The sequence below is a fragment of the Echinops telfairi genome, unplaced genomic scaffold (genome assembly GCF_000313985.2).
Source record: "Echinops telfairi isolate 266 unplaced genomic scaffold, ASM31398v2 ScPeMD7_7421;HRSCAF=8459, whole genome shotgun sequence".
NCBI lineage: Eukaryota > Metazoa > Chordata > Mammalia > Afrosoricida > Tenrecidae > Echinops > Echinops telfairi.
Window position 1 is genome coordinate 3,964,601 of NW_022111321.1, and position 16,358 is coordinate 3,980,958.

The following is a 16,358-nucleotide window of genomic DNA, read 5'->3' on the forward strand; positions in this document are numbered from 1 at the left end:
GCGTAGCGATGACTGGAGGGGTAGAGGTTTGGCTGTGACAGCACAGTCACCAAGAAATAAAACGGCAAATAAATAAATGAAACCACAGGCAACCATGCATTTCAACCCAAGGCGGGAAATACTTGCGCACACCGTATTATAACGAAGATCCCTGGCAACAATGACACTTGCACACTCTAAGAGCAGTACAGCTGACTGATGGAAAGATCGTAAACCTTCCATTTTTAAAAGCCTTAGGTAACCTTATTGGTAGGATGGGGGCAGGAAGTGACATACGTTACAATTCAAACAACTTGGGTTAAAAATTCCAGTACTACCTGAGCGGCTGGATTAAATTTTACAGCACATCAGAGAACTAGATCACCTGACAAATCAGAATCCTCACATAATTCTGTATCAAAGGATTATAAAAATATCTCACAAGTAGCCAGAGAAATATCTTACTCTCTTCTCCGATCAGTTTATTTTACTCATATACATTTTCAGATTAAATAACGTATTTCCAACTATTCATAGTGCAAAAAAGTACATATACAAACTCTTCTAGCCATTCATGACCCCAGAAATCTAGATTATCTTTCCAAATTTATATTACACGTATACCCCCCCCACACAAAAATACTCACTGCCACTGAGTCGTTTCCAACTCGCAGTGACCCTATCAGACAGGGAAGAAGTGTCCCTGTGGGTTTCCTAGTCTGCAACTCTCTACGGGAGTAGAAAGTCTTGTCTTTCTCCCATGGAGCAGCTAGTGATTTCAAACTACTGACCTTGTGGTTAGCTGCCCAAAGCACAACCCACTATGTCACCAGGGCTCCTTCATATTATACTGAGTTACACTTGATTAATATGGCCCTTCCAGCCATAATCCCTTATATGACACATAATAATTCTGAATTTCATATGCTTGTGGTCCCATTATCTGCTAACAGGAATGGAATGAGATTGAATTGGTTTTAGTAGACAGTGTGATAGGACCACACCCTCTTTAAGGGTTACCCTAGTTACTATTACTTACAAAGGATATAAGGAATGATATGCTACAGTTTAGAGGCGAAAGGAAACTGCTTCTAGAGGCCTAGGGAAAAGCCAGGCTGATTAATAAGATTAGGAGGTCAACGGCTCCTGGGAACATCTTACAAGAGGCCTCAAGTCTTATGTGCAAAAATATGATAGTCAAGGGTGGAGAATAGATTATTACATTTGGATGAAACTTAATTATACCATGTCACTTCCACCTAATGACCCTTTCCTACATCGGTCTGGTAAGAAGGTGAGGGAAGGTAGTGACAAGATTCACCTGGGAGTAACTGCGACCAGGATTCCCTGCAATGCCATCCTGCTGCATATAAAACGAGTCCCTGAGAAACTGGATGTGTGAGCCCCTCACCAGCAAGAGCCAGGAGTGAAGAGCTTCCCCTGGCCCCAGCATCTCGCTGACCCTGGCCTCCTCTTCAGATCTGTAACTGAACTGCACTCAAAGGGAGGCGGTGGTGGGAGGAATGGAGCAAGATGAGCCTCACACAAGAGTTGGACTTTGGGGACTTTTCATCTCCAGCATTTGAGACTAGTTCGGTATTCATTCTTTTACTAAATCATTTTATTGGGGGCTCCTACAACTCATAACAATCCACACATCAATTGTATCAAGCGCATTTGTACATCTGTTGCGATCATCATTTTAAAAACATTTTCTTTCTACTTGAGCCCTTGGTATCAGCTCATTTTTCCCTCCCCACCCTCCCACCCTTGTGAAGCCTTGATAAATTATGAATTATTATTATTTTCATATCTTATACTGACTGCAGTCTCCCTTCACCCACATTTCTGTTGTTCATTCCCCTGGGGCAGGGGAGTTTTATCCATCTATCATTATCCCACACATTCATTTAAAAAAAAACTCACTGCCATCGAGTCTGATTCATAGTAATCCTATAGGACAGGGTCGAACTGGTCCTCTGAGTTTCTGAGACTATAACTCTACAAGAGTAGAGAGCCCCATCTTTCTCCCACAGAGTGCCTGATGGTTTCAAATTGCTGACGCTGTGGAAGTACAAAGTCCAGTTTTTCTCCTTCAGAGCTGCTGGTGATTTTGAACTGCCGATCATTGGGAGCACAAGCCCACACATACGGCGAGGGAAAAATAGGAAGCTTCCAGTGGAGGCTCGTGGCAGACCCCATCTTAACTAGGTCACGTGGACATGGCTGGTGATGAGCCACAATGTTATACATGAGGATGCTATGAGGATGGCACTTCACCTCCTCTTTAAACCCACAATCCCAGTGCAACCATGATGAGAAGACATCAGAAAAATGGATACTGCGGGACACCCTACAAATTGTCTGACCACAATCTGACAAAACATCTGTCAATAAGAGACCCCATCACAAAGTCAAAGGCGAAATATGTTTTGGGGGCTGGGAGAAACATAGGCCTGATTAATCTTTAACTCCATCCCTGTAGAGCAAATTCTGACTCATACGGACCGTACCGGAGCAGTGCGACTACCCATGGGGCTTCCAAGGCTGTTCATCTTTACAGATAGAGAATAAGTAAACGTTCATACATTAGATACTCACTACCATCAATTCTGACTTACAGGGACCCTAAAGGGCAGAGCAGAACTGCTGCTGCGTATTTCTGAGATTGTAACTCTTCATGGGAGTAGAAAACCTCATCTATCTCCTGGTAAGCGACTGGTGGATTCGAACTTTACAGTTAAGTAGCCCAGTTCATAGCCCACTATGCCGCCAAGGTAAATAAATAAATAAACAAACCAATTTTTTTAGTTAGTAAAGGATACCAGTAGAAGATACCAAAATAGCCAATAAAAATGAGATACACCCAAGATTAACTAGGAAAGGCAAACTAATACACAAAAAATTCACAAAAGCATATAAACATACTTACTTACTAAAACCAAAATTGACAGACTGATCACTGAGAATTTCAAACTGCACAGGGCGATCACCCATGCAGTATTTTCTTAGTAACTCCAGGCAGGTATGTAATGTTTTTCTTGATGGCTTATTTTCATGAAAAAGATCACCACCGAACAAAATAAAATCCACCTAGCCAACAGAAAACAGTGTAAAAATTAGTGTGTTTCATAGGTAAAAATTTTAAAAACATGTACCGAAAGAAAAAAAAAAGATGCACAAGTCATTTATGGGGACTTAAATGTTTCCATTTTATTTTTTATTCAAAGCACGTTCTGGGGTAGTGCTTAATCTGACTCCAAATTCAGTGCCTAAGAAACCTTAAAAAACAAAGCCAGTTGCCACGGAATTGATCCTGCTCATGGTACCCCACACACACCACAGAACTGTGTTCCACGGGCTTTCCAATTATTGAATTTTCACAAGTAGATCCCAGGCTTTCTTTCAAGGGATCTTTGGGTGGGGGTGAACCTCCAGTCTTTTGGTTATTGGCAAGCATGTCAACTGTGAGCACCACCCAGAAAGTCCACTTAAAAAAAAGCCACTTTCAAATCACAACCCAGGCCCCTAACGCAAGGGGACTAGCCAAAGGGATCACATTTCTTTTTTATTCTTCAACTCAAACATAAACTTGGCACTTTAATCTAGTCGAGGAATAGTCTCTAAAATAATTCTTCAGAGCACCAAATCACTGGGACTCGAGTTCTCTTCTGATTCTCTTCTACATTTGATCTCTCGCACTTCTCACGAGAGAACACCAAACTCATAGCCACTGAGCTGATTCCGACTCATAAAGACCCTGCTGAACAGAGTAGACCTGCTCTAGTGAGTTTCTAAGACTGTAACTCTTTACGGGAAGAGAAGGCTTTGTCTTTCTCTCATGGAGCAGCTAGTTATTTTAAACTGCTGACCTTGTGGTTAGCAGCCCAACACATTTCCACTATGTTTCTTCTACCACCAAGGCCCCTCAAAATAATGTTTACAATTAATCACCTATGATCTTGCATTGCAGATGTCTAGATATTGTCAGATCACCCATACTAACTTGCTATATAAGCTCTGAGCTTATATAACGTCTTTACAACGTTAATAAAAATACCACAGGATCACAATAAACAGTTCGTAAAACCAAGGTCCAGTCAAAAAGGATCGTTACCGGGGGTTCCAGTTCGTACATGTATGGGTTTATCCCAAACAAAATGTGGCGACACATGTCTCTGCGATCAGTGGATGGCTAAAGACAAGTTGAGTAATACCCTTCTCTTAGTCTCATTAGTGTACCTTCCCAAAAAAAAGAAGTCCAATCAACAGTGGCTCCTGAGGGGATCTGCCAGGCTGGTTAAATTCAAGGCAGAGAGAGATCGGTTAAAAGATTATGGCAATTATCTGGGGGGGTTATATAGTGGGGACCTTGACAGATTTTCTTGAAGGGCACAGGAGTATCCTGGGAGCTTATTGTGGAGAAATGTTAAGAACACGGAAAACTGCCTTGGTGAATAAAAAGCCAGGAAGGTTGTGCTTCCATCGCGACAATGCACCTGCTTGTTCTTTAGGGGTAGCAGGGGCTGTCCTCTGAGGATTTATTGGGAAACGTCACCCCATGCACCCACAGCCTTGATCTCATCCCTTCAGGCTTCTCTTTGTTCCCCAAACTCAAGGAACCTTGAAAAGGCACAGCTTGAGTTCTTCACGGATGCCCAAACTGCTGTTTCAACATGGCATAAACCCAAGTCCTCTTTTGGGGAAGAAGTAGAGATGGAAACACCATCTTCAGAAATGTGAAAACCTGGATGGAGGGCACGGCGAGGAACACCGGCTTCCCGTTTGATGTGTGTGTGTGTGTGTGTGTGTGTGTGTGTGTGACACAGGTGTTCATCAGAGCAATGATTTCTTGACTCAGCCCTTGTAGTTGTAAATTTTAACAGGCTTTACAAACCAACAACCTGCTTGAATTAAAGGGCACAAAAGCACATAAAATCTACTTTAGGCATCTAACATATTGATATTTAAACAGGAAACGTGAGCACACGAGACTATAAAACAAACCTGTAAAAAAATTTTTTTTTAAAGAAAACTTAAACAAACATGTAACTTTAAGAAGGGAAGCTGATGAATAGGGGAATAAAATAGAAACTACAAAAATGTAAACTAACTCACCTCATTTTCCTGGGCAAGTCTTAAAATTTCATCGAGCGTTACAAATGTATCATTTGCTCTGACTGCATCTTTCTCCATATATCCAAGATGAATATCCGTTGCAACCAAGATTTTAAATGTATTTTCATCATCTCTGTATTAAAAAAAAAGTGTTTCAAAATGATTCATTGAAAGGATGCCCCAGGGAGGCAAAGGGCATTTATAGAGGTCTAGATAAAGACATGTACATATGCAAACATATTTATATAAGAGGATGGGGAAATAGATCTATGTGCATATATTTATAGGTTTAGTATTAAGGTAGCAGAAGGACATTGGGCCTCCACTCAAGTACTCCCTCAATGAAAAGAATACTTTGTTCTATTAAATTGGCATTCTATGATGCTCACCTTCCCGACACAACCACTCAAGACAAAGTGGGTGAATAAGCAAAAGTGGTGAAGAAAGCTGATGGTGCCCAGCTATCAAAGGATATAGCGTCTGGGGTCTTAAAAGCTTGTAGGTAAACAAGCGGCCATCTAGCTCAGAAGCAACAAAGCCCACATGGCAGAACACATCAGCCTGTGTGACCACGAGGTGCCGTAGGGATCATTATCTGGCGTCAAAGAACAAAAATCATATCATTGTGTGCTCACCTCCATGATACAATTGGAGACAAATGGGTGCATAAGCAAATGTAGCGAAGAAAGCTGATGGTGCCCAGCTATCAAAAGGTATAGATAGCATCTGGGGTCCTAAAGGCTTGAAGGTAAACAAGCGGCCATCTAGCTCAGAAGCAACAAAGCCCACATGGAAGAAGCACACTAGCCTGTGCGATCATGAGGTGTCGAAGGGATCAGGTATAAGGCATCATCAGAACAGAAAATCTTACCATAGTGAATGATGGGGAGAGTGCAGAATAGAGACCCAAAGCCCATTTGTAGGCCACTGGAGATCCCCTTGCAGAGGGGTCAGTCAGGGTGCGATGTAGCAACGATGAAAAATACAACTTTCCTCTAGTTCCTAAATGACACCCCCTCCCCCCACCTATCATGATCCGAATTCTACCTTGCAAGTCTGGCTAGACCAGAGGATGTACACTGGTACAGATAGAAACTGGAAACACAGGGAATCCAGGGCGGATGATCCCTTCAGGACCAGTGGTGTGAGTGGCGATACTGGGAGGGTAGAGGGAGAGTGGGTTGGAAAGAGGGAACCGATTACAAGGATCTATATATGACCTCCTTCCTGGGGGACGGACAACCGAAAAGTGGGTGAAGGGAGATGTCAGATAGGGCAAGATGTGACAAAATAATAATTTATAAATTATCAAGGGCTCATGAGGGAGGAGGGAGCGGGGAGGGAGGGGGAAAAATGAGGACCTGATGCCGGGGGCTTAAGTGGAGAGCAAATGTTTTGAGAGTGACGAGGGCAATGAATGTACAAATGTGTTTTACACAATTGATGTATGTATGAATTGTGATAAGAGTCGTATGAGCCCTAATAAAACGATTAAAAAAAAGGATGCCCCAGCAAATTGAGACCTACATTGCCAAGGTAAAGTCATAGTAGTTACAGAGTAAAACCATTTTTATAGCTTGTAAAGTTGATCTGAAAATTTACAGCGTCCAACAGGTCTTTAAGTACATAATTTGCCTATCACTTAGTTACTCATTGGCTGGCTAACCGCAAGTTCCTCAGTTTGAAACCACCAACCGCTCTGAGGGAGAAAGAACAGGCTATTTCGGTAAAGACTGATAGGCTCAGTAATTCACAGGAGCAATTCTACCCAGTCCTACAGGGAAGCCAGGAGTTGGCATCAACTCAATGGCAGTGAGTCTAACTCAACAATGAAGCGTCCAAACCCATTAATAGTATCTTAATTTATAACTGCTTCAAAATTGTGCAATCTTGCTATAACCCGTTTTATACTTCCATTATGGACAAGAGTCAGAACTGGGCAGGTGGCAACTAAAAGTAACAATGCAACCTGGACCTGACGGGTTTCTTGTTTCTTGTTCTGTTCTACGAAACAACTGGGCCTTCTCCCTCTCACAACTATTTCTAGCTTTTCCCTTTCCCAGTAAACTCAACATAGTCAATTTAAAAGCCCTTTTTCTAACTTTATGAGTAGATGTTATACTAATACGCTAGTAACCTGCACTCAGGCCCTCGGAGACATTTACTTTAAATCGCCTGTCTAGACAAACATAATTTTTCATTAATAAATTTAGCCATGTAACAATTGCTTACCATCCAATTTGAATCAAGAGGCCTGCTGGTGTTTCAGTAACTGAAACATTGGCTGGTGGAACCCGCCAGCTGCCTGCTCCCCAGGAGAACGATGTGGCAATCTGCTTCCCTGAAGATGTACAGCCTTGGAACCCCTATGGGGCAGTTCTACCCTGTCCTACAGTGTCACTTTGAGTGAGCCTAGATTGGACAGCAATGGGTTCTTCATATTCAAAGATACTTTTTGTGAGATGCATAAATAAAAAATTAAGCTTAAAGTAACATTTAATTCTTTATAATGTGTTTGAGTCTATGATCTTATCTCAACTCCCACATGTACAGAGAAATGTATAATCTGAAAAAATAAGACGAATCCACACCCACTGTCAAGTTAATTCAACTCAAGTCCACCCCACAGGGCAGAGCAGAACTACCCTTAGGGTTTCCATGGCTGTGACTTTTCCCAGAAGCAGGCTGTCACTTTTTTCTACCTTGGAGCAGCTAGTGGGTTAGAACCCCAGACCTTGCAGTCAGCAGCTCAAAGCTTAACCCACTGTGCCACCAGGGCCCAAGACAGACATGAACTGAGTTATCGTGCAACTAGTGATAAGTACAAGGCTACATAAAACCCAGAATTAAAATATAGCCAACTGTCACTGAACCACAATAAAGTGTGAAAGGTTTTCATATTCCGAATTCAGATCTTTTACATTAAAAAAGACCTTTGCAGTAAAGAGTTCTCTTCAGAAACTCTAAAAATTTCAAAAATTTTATCCGGAGTCAGAATTGTTGTATACACGGGAAGGCCGGGATCCATTGCAGATTATGTTACCACCCATGCTTCCAAAATTCCAAGTACTTTCACATGATTTCTGTTACTTAAACCTCAAAATACTGAAGTGAGAGAGACATTATTATTCCATTATACAAATGAAAACATTGAGATAAGGCTCAGGGAACTGCCAGTGGGGCCAAGGTCATATGCCTTGCACTGACCAAGGTATTGGAATCAGGGCAGATGAATCCAAGTCTAAAACTTTTCCCAAAAAAGGGCAGCCATTTCATTTCCATCATACACAAATACACCTTCAGTTGATTCAATACTGGAGCAATTTATTCCTCAAAAACTCTTGCTTAAGTAGAATGCCACGATTAATCAGACTTCATAATGAAAAGTTCCATATTTATGGTTTCAATTTTAAAAATAAAACTTAACAAAATAAACGTACACACTACCCCTACCTAACCCACTACTATTGAGTCCATTCCAATTCGAAGAGACCATAAAGGACAGGGTTTCCAAAACTAAATGTTGACTGGAACAGAGAGCCTCATCGTTCCCCCTGAGAAGCTGCTGGGTTTGGACTGCCAAACTCCCTAATCCACTATACTGTGCCATGGACTCCTTTTTACCCGATAGCACTTATCAAAGTACCGCAGAACCTTCAACTGGTAACTGTCTAACGCCTTTAAAACATAGGATACGAATTTTCACACATTAAGTATTTTTTTTCACCAACTGACACCTTGGTTCATGGGCAAGTTTTTATATTGGATGGGTAATTTTATTAAAGTTTTCTCAAGATGTAATAGCTAACGGTTCAGAAACCTAAAGCAACAATGATTCTAGAAGGCAAAAATGCTTACAGTGCATCTGCAGGACTCATTTTTATGTTCAACCCAGTTCCTCACACACCAGGTTCCTTCTCCTAGCACCTGTGGGTCCTGTGATAAAATATCAGAAAACTTACTTTAGCTTAGACAATTTCAAAAATGGAATTATTACACTCAGAACATTAGCAACTCTATCAGAAGCAAAAGGTTGCACATATTTAACCGACATGGTTTAAGTTTTGCAGGGAAAAGAGTTCTTAATAGGCGGACTGATAATTCTAGAATAGAATTTCATTTCCTCGCCTGTGCTTTTATTGTTAAGAACCAAGAATAGACCATATCATCATCTCCAGTGCCATTCGACTCACTATTATGAATAAACTCACCTAATATTTTCCTGGCCCTTATGGCAAACTATCCTTTTTAAATGTGTGTTAAATGAATGGGCACAGGGTCGCATACAGTGCTTCTGATTTAGCACACTCACAGCTCTGGAAGCACATAAAATCTTAAATTGTGTGCATAAGCTACTCTGGCATGAATGCAGACGCCTCCTTCTTACTCGACATTTTTTTAAGTCATGAGGTGGTTCGGAGGAAAGAGAAGGGTCCAGGTTTAAAGTTAGTGTCAACAAGCGGCAGAATTCAACACGTGGTCCGTACAGGAACATCCAGGTATACAGATAAACAAACAGCTGCTTGCAACGCGGACTGCAAGACTCCAGCAGGAAAACGAAAAATGTTCAAAATGTTTGAGAAGCGGCAGCCGCCGCGAAACAACGCCTCCACATCTCTCGTCTCCGCGTCCTTCGAGACCCCAAGCCTCAAGGTGCCCCCACCGCGAGCCTCCGTTTCGAGGGGTCAGAATTGCGGAGCCTCCAGGACCCCAGCAAACCCGGCCAGACCCTGCCCTCCCCCTACCCCAGCCCCCCAAAGTCTGGTGCCCTCTGGGATCTAGCCCGGAAGGCTTGCAAAAGATGAGGTGGTTAAGAATCCATATTTATCCCACTCAGGACACCAGGCAGTCCTTTCTTTACCGGGAAAAAGGACGTCAAACTCCTGAGAGGAAACGCGGCTCCGCCAGACTGCATCTGACCGGCGAGACACCTGAATTAGGCGCGAGAGAAACGCAACTCTTTTTCTCGCGAGACCTTCCTAATTACGTAAGACTATCACGTCTTCTTAGACTCTCATAGGCTGCCGAGTCCAAAGGGGGCGGGGAAATGAGCAACGAGGCCACGCCTCCGTAGCAGAGCCAATCCTGAGCAGGCGTCAGGACGCATCCCGGAAGCGAGATTCGCGGCGGCGATTTCTCATCGGTGAGGTGGGTCTACTTTCCAGTCTTTCGCCCCCATTTTTGGTCCTCTCGTGCCGAACTGGGACCCCAGAGAAGGCTCACTGGCCGGTCCTAACCGAGCCTTGCTGGCCAGGCAGCAGCGTGGTCCCAGGTAGGGCCAGACAGCCTCTCCTCTGCTCTTTGCCGTCTCGGAGACTGCACAGGCCGGGAAGAGACACCAGCCGGTCCTGGAGCGCCCGGGGCTGATGGCCGACTTCTCTTCCTCACTCCCCCTCGCCAGTGGTAGAGCTTTCATACCCTCTGCTTTACAGGCCTGTATGTCCCCCTTCCCTGGCATAGTGGGAGCCCTGGTGGCTTAGTGGTTACGCATTGGGCTGCCAACTACAAGGTCAGCTGTGTAAAACCACCAGCCTCTCTGCGGGAGCAAAACGAGGCTTTCTACTCCTGTCGTTTCCATCTCAGAAACTCATAAGGGCAAATCGACCCTGCCCTATAGGATCGCTCTGAGTGGGAATTCACTCGGTGGCAGTGAGTTCGGTTTGGGGTTTTCCCTCATTGCAGGTCACTGGATCCATGGGCGCCGCATATCCCTATTCTATGCTGAGAGCAGAAAAACATGTTGTTGTTAGGTGCCATCGAGTCGATTAAGACTCAGAGATTGGCTGCGGAACGACGCACTGCCCGGTCCTGCACCATCCTCACACTTTTTCGTGTTTGAGCCCATTTTGCAGTCATTATGTTAATCCGTCTTGTAGGGCGCCTTCCTCTTTGTCACTGTCCCTCTACTAAGCATGATGTCCTTACCCAGGGACCAGTGTGTCTTGACAACAGGTCCAAAGTATGTAAGAAGCCGTCTCACCATCCTTGCTTCTAAGGACCATTCTGGCTGTAGTTCTCCTGGGACAGATTTGCTCTATTGTCAGTCCGTGTACTTTGAATATTCTTTGCCAGCACCATGATTCAAATGCATCAGTTCTAATTCGGTCTTCCTTTTAACTTCCAACTTCCACATCTTATCAGGGAACTGAAAATACTGTTGCTTGGGTCAGGCACACAGAAGTCTCAAAATAACCTCATTGATTTTCAACACCGTAAAGAGGTCATGTAAAAAAACGTGTGTGTGCATTGTTTGAATGAGAAGATGTGACTTCAGTTCCATTAAAGGGTTCTTGATATAGGGCAATTTGTCTTAATCTACATGAACCGCAGCGCCTTCATCTGTAAAATGAGGTGTATGTCCCACCCAGTTGTAAGGAGCAGACACAACAGTTTAGACCTCAAAACAAAGTGTGCCCTTTAAATTAAGAAATATGCCCTGTGTGTTCTTGATGGTGTAATATCAGATTAGTCTTGGTAGGTTTCTTTAAAACCCTGAAAACGTGAGATGCACCTCAGTTTAACTTTGGGAATGAAATCAACTGAGGAAATTATGAACATTGTTTTATCTAGAGCTGCACATTTCAGAATGTATAAAAAGTTTTGGTTTAAAAAACATATGATGGATTAAAAACAGAGTTGGGAATTTGAAGAAACAGATTTTTTTAATATCTCTTAGTTATTTTCTTTAGTTGGTTAAATTTTAATATGCTTTGTAACTTTCTGAGCTGATATTGGCTTATAAATTACTAAGGCAGCCAAGGAGAATAGGGAGTCTTTTGAGAAGCCAAGGAACTAGGTTAATCAGACCTTCCTGTGTGCTGCTGCGGAGGAAACAACACTCTGCTAACTGCAAGGTGGATGGTTCCAACCTACCAGCCACTCAAAGGGAAAAAGATGAGACTTTATGCTTCTATAAAGGTGTTTTACAGTCTCCGAAACCCTATATAGGGTTGCTATGGGTCACAATCAACTTAGTGGCAGTAGGTTTGGCTTTTGAAAGAGCCATGGTGAGATGAAGTAGGTTACAGGTTACTCTGGAACCACAAGGTCAGCAGTTCCAACCTACCAACTGTTCCACAGGAGAAAAGGTTGTTCCCTGTGTTATTTATAAAGCCTTGATTACTGTTTTGTTAATAGTTTTTGTGTTTATGTTTTCAGATCTGGATGAATAAAATAAATTTGCGTAATGTATTCTTAGAAGAAATGCTTTCTATTTAGGATAACAGTAAAAATGGAGAAAGACCAAGTAAATAATGATGAAAACCCAGACCCAGAGAATTCCCTGGACTTCTCTGAACAGTTTAATCAACTTGAATTGTTGGAAACACACAGACACCTGATTCCTACTGGGACCCAAAGTCTCTGGGGAGACAGTTCTGAAGAGGACGAGGAGCAAGATGAAAAAACAGAAGAGTGGTATCAATTGCAAGAAAAAAGCATGGAGAACGATCCAAGTGCACTGCTGCTTTGGGCTGCTGAACAAAATCGGGTAAAACGTTAGAAAAGAAAATAATCACATCGTAGAGGAAAGAATTGGGTTTGGAGCCAGAAGATCTGTCTCTATTTGGTGTAGAGCTTTGGGTAGATCTTCTCACCTCTCAACTTCTATTTTTCTCTCTGTAAGAGTGGATATTTCCGTATCCTCCCCAAACCCACCCTATCTGTGGAGCATACATCCCAAGATACCATCCCCACTCCATGATGCCTGAAGTCACCAAACCCTATATGTGAAAGAGATAGGCTTTCTTCTCCCATAAAACAAAACAAAAAAAAGTTTCAGTCTTGGAAACCCATAAGAGCAGTTCTACCCTGTCCTATAGGGTCGCTGTAAGTCAGAATCAACTCAATGGCAGTGAGTTGGTCTGGTTTATCCAATGTGAGAGAGCTTCAAAAAGCTCGTGGGGAAAAAAATTAAAAGTGGAATTTTCTTACAAGCTTTTTTAAAGCCCCCTAATGCATATATGCCTATGATGAAGTGTAATTGATGAGTTAGGCACAGGAGGGATGAACAATAACTCATAATGAACTAGAATTATGCTAATAAACTGCAGTAGAAGTTATTTGGATGACGAGTGAGGCTTAGCAGGATTTTATCACCCTAAGTCCTTGTCTAGCATTTTGGCACTGAGCTTCACTACAGGAACTGAAAGCACAGATAAGGAAAGAGCCCGGGCTTGTAGGAATCAAGTGAGACTGTGCCTAAAAACACAACCACAAAGTGCCATATTGCCTATTTTTTGGTTAAGCAGATAAGAGTAATTATAAAGATAGAGTGCAATCATCTGAATCTCTAAATCATCCTATGAAATCATTCAGCTCACCCTGGAGCCAAGTATCATTTAGTAAAAAGAAGATGGGAGCTAACATTAACTACTAATTATATGAGGTGCTTTACTACACTGTTTGATCGAGTTCCCATGCAGCCCTATAAGAGGTATTCTTCCTTCCCTTTTACAAATTAAGAGATTAAATTAAGGACTATCTTCTTGTCCGGGGTCATCCAGGTAAAATTAACATAAAAAGTCTCTTCTTCACTTGACCATTTCTACCTTCGTCTGTTAGGGTCTTCCATGCTTGTGTGATTAAAAACACATGCATTTCTTACTTGGGTAACCCACCCTTAGGCCATAAAAAGTTTTTTTGCACCGAGTATATTGGTATGATGATCTTAATACAGAAAATTCAGTTTATTATTATGTCTTCATCACAGGTGAATTATAAAATGTCAGGTTTAGCCTAGATCATTGACCTGAGATAAGAGGTTCTGTGCAGTAAACCTTGATCAGACCTAATATTCAAAGACTCATATTCTTAGAAACGATAGAATAAGGTAAACTAACATGTTGATTCTTAAATCAGTTGCTCTCCCCTGCGCCCCCTCTTCTACCCCCCCCCACCAAAGATCTAAAATTGTTTTTATTTGCAAGTCATCTTCTAACAAGTAGCTTTTCATTTAAGTTAGTCGTGTGACGTTAACACTAGATAGCATTAGCTAGCTGCTTGTTTTGGTTGAAGTGGAGGTTTGTTTGTTTTTTAAGTTGTTCTTTCTCTCCTCAGCTAACTACAGTGCAGCGGCTCCTTTCCGAAAATGCCACGCACGTGAACACGAGGGATGAAGATGAGTATACCCCCCTGCACCGAGCAGCGTACGGCGGGCACTTGGACATTGTCCGAGAGCTGATCGCACAAGGGGCAGACGTGCATGCAGTGACTGTGGATGGCTGGACGCCGCTGCACAGTGCCTGTAAGTGGAATAACACCAGTGTGGCTTCTCTCTTGCTCCAGCACGACGCCGACATCAATGCGCAGACAAAGGGTCGCTTGACCCCCTTACATTTTGCTGCTGGGAACAGAGACAGCAAAGACACTCTGGAGCTCCTCCTGATGAACCGTTACATCAAACCCAGTCTGAGAAACAACTTGGATGAAACTGCATTTGAGATCGCCAGGAGGACCAGTACCTACCACTACCTCTTTGAAATTGTGGATGGCTGCACAAACTCCCAGCCTCAGAGTTAACACTTGTAGGCATTTCCGCAAGTCTCTAGATCCCAGTGCCTCCCTGTGAGATGTACAATATTCAAATGTGTAATGCGAGATTGACATCCCAAGTGTGGCACCAAGAATTCACTGGTACTCATTCCAATGCCCTTCCAAGTGAATTGCCTGCCCTTGATGTCAGAAGGTATTTGAAAAGCGGAGAGTGAGAGGGGTATTTGGAGGTTGTTTGGCTATATCGCTAATGATTTCTATGGCATTTGTGGGTTTTTTTATCAGAAACAACTTTAACTTACCTATATTTAAACACAACCGTTTATACAGGGGAAAAAAGTGATATTTTTGGTGCTGATGCAAGAAAAAGGTATTTTAAATCTCTCATATCTGGGATCTTTGGTATTTGGTATACTGGCATGTATTTTTATATTCCAGCGAAATCCCTATTACATTTTTCCCTCAGTGAGTATTCCATTTTTTATGGATGCGGTCCCTCTGCTTTTAATGAGAGCTCTAAAATCCACTGGCGCAGTGCTGACTGTGCTTTCATTTGACACCAGTAAGTTTAACATGAATGATTGGATTTACAAGTTAGAAGAAAGTTCAAAATCCCTAGAGGCAGCTTTGTCTTTTAGAGCATAGACCATTTGCCAGAAAGCCCCTAGGGAGGTATTTGATCCCAACTGTTTCTTAACCATTGAGTGTTGCCCAATACCCACCTGCCACCATTCACACATTCCTGTGGATGCCTCTACCTCACTCTTGGCAACCTAACCTAACCGTTTACCATAAAGTCAACTCCGACTCCTGGTAACTCCAGGTTTGTTCATAGACCTGCACCCCTTAGGTTTCTGAGAGCTGCTCTTTGGGGAAGTGGATCACCAAGCCTTCTTCCCAGTGTAGCGCTACCCTTTCTGTTGACAGCTCGAGTGCATTAGCCCTTGGAGCACCAACCAGAGTACTGCTTGTGTTTTGCTCCCTTGCTTTTTAGGAAAGATTGGTTTTCCTGGGTCATACAAACCATACAAAAGCAGTAGCACTGCCATTGAGTCAATTTCCAACTCATAGAGACCCTGTAGCACAGAGAACTGCCCCTGTGGGTTTCTGAAACTAAATCTATGGGAGTAGTAAGGCTCATCTTTCTCTAGGAGAGCAGCTGGTGGTTTTGAACTGCTGATCTTCTGGTTAGCAGCTCGGTGAATAATTCAAGCACAGTGTACCTAAGGCTTTTTGATTTGCTTTCAAAGCATTAAGTTTGAAGAAAAAGTAGTCATATTGAACAACAACAAAAAGGCATGAATTCTCTTACCAGTGCGTACCTTCCTTGGATCCAAAATAACCTCAAAAACCTAACTTACTGCCGTTGAGTTTATTCCTACTTATAATGACCTTTCAAGGATAGAATAGAACTGCCCCTGTGGGCTTCCAAGACTGACTCTTTATGGAAGTAGAGAGCTTCATCTTCTGCAGAGCAGCTCAACGTATAACTCCCTGCACCACCAGGGGTCCTCCTTTTGATCCGTGCTGCTGTTCTTAGGTGCCTTTGAGTCGGTCCCAGCCCCTAGCAACTCTGCACACTACAGAAGGGAGCACTGTTGGTCCTGTGCCATCCTGACAGCTGTCCCTATGCTTGAGCCCATTACCTTGGATCCCTAGCATATATTTGCTTACCCAGTGGATATTTTAATGTTTTCTCAGTCTCTAGCAGTTTCATCGACTACGTAGCCCTGTGGTTTCCAACTTCTTGGTACCAGGGCTAACACCCT

General features: G+C 42.8%; 2 protein-coding genes across 2 annotated transcripts in view; one reads left to right on the plus strand and one right to left on the minus strand.

Annotated features, from left to right (window-relative positions):
• The window catches only part of MRE11 (MRE11 homolog, double strand break repair nuclease), a 45,199-nt gene extending 35,167 nt beyond the window's left edge, over positions 1-10,032 (minus strand). Inside the window, exons 1-4 of the mRNA XM_045297728.1 lie at positions 9,959-10,032; positions 8,956-9,033; positions 5,098-5,230; positions 2,912-3,072 (exon numbers count right to left, since the gene is read on the minus strand). Of these exons, the coding sequence (XP_045153663.1) occupies positions 2,912-3,072; positions 5,098-5,230; positions 8,956-8,975 (314 nt within the window). The 5' untranslated portion in view covers positions 8,976-9,033; positions 9,959-10,032. The remainder of the gene's footprint in view (positions 1-2,911; positions 3,073-5,097; positions 5,231-8,955; positions 9,034-9,958) is intronic.
• Positions 10,033-10,220: 188 nt separating this feature from the next.
• ANKRD49 (ankyrin repeat domain 49) lies at positions 10,221-15,704 on the plus strand. Its single transcript, XM_004709022.2, has 3 exons — positions 10,221-10,245; positions 12,256-12,586; positions 14,155-15,704. The coding sequence occupies exons 2-3, from the start codon at positions 12,329-12,331 to the stop codon at positions 14,614-14,616; spliced, it is 720 nt and encodes a 239-aa protein (XP_004709079.1). The 5' UTR covers positions 10,221-10,245; positions 12,256-12,328; the 3' UTR covers positions 14,617-15,704.
• Positions 15,705-16,358: the final 654 nt, after the last annotated feature.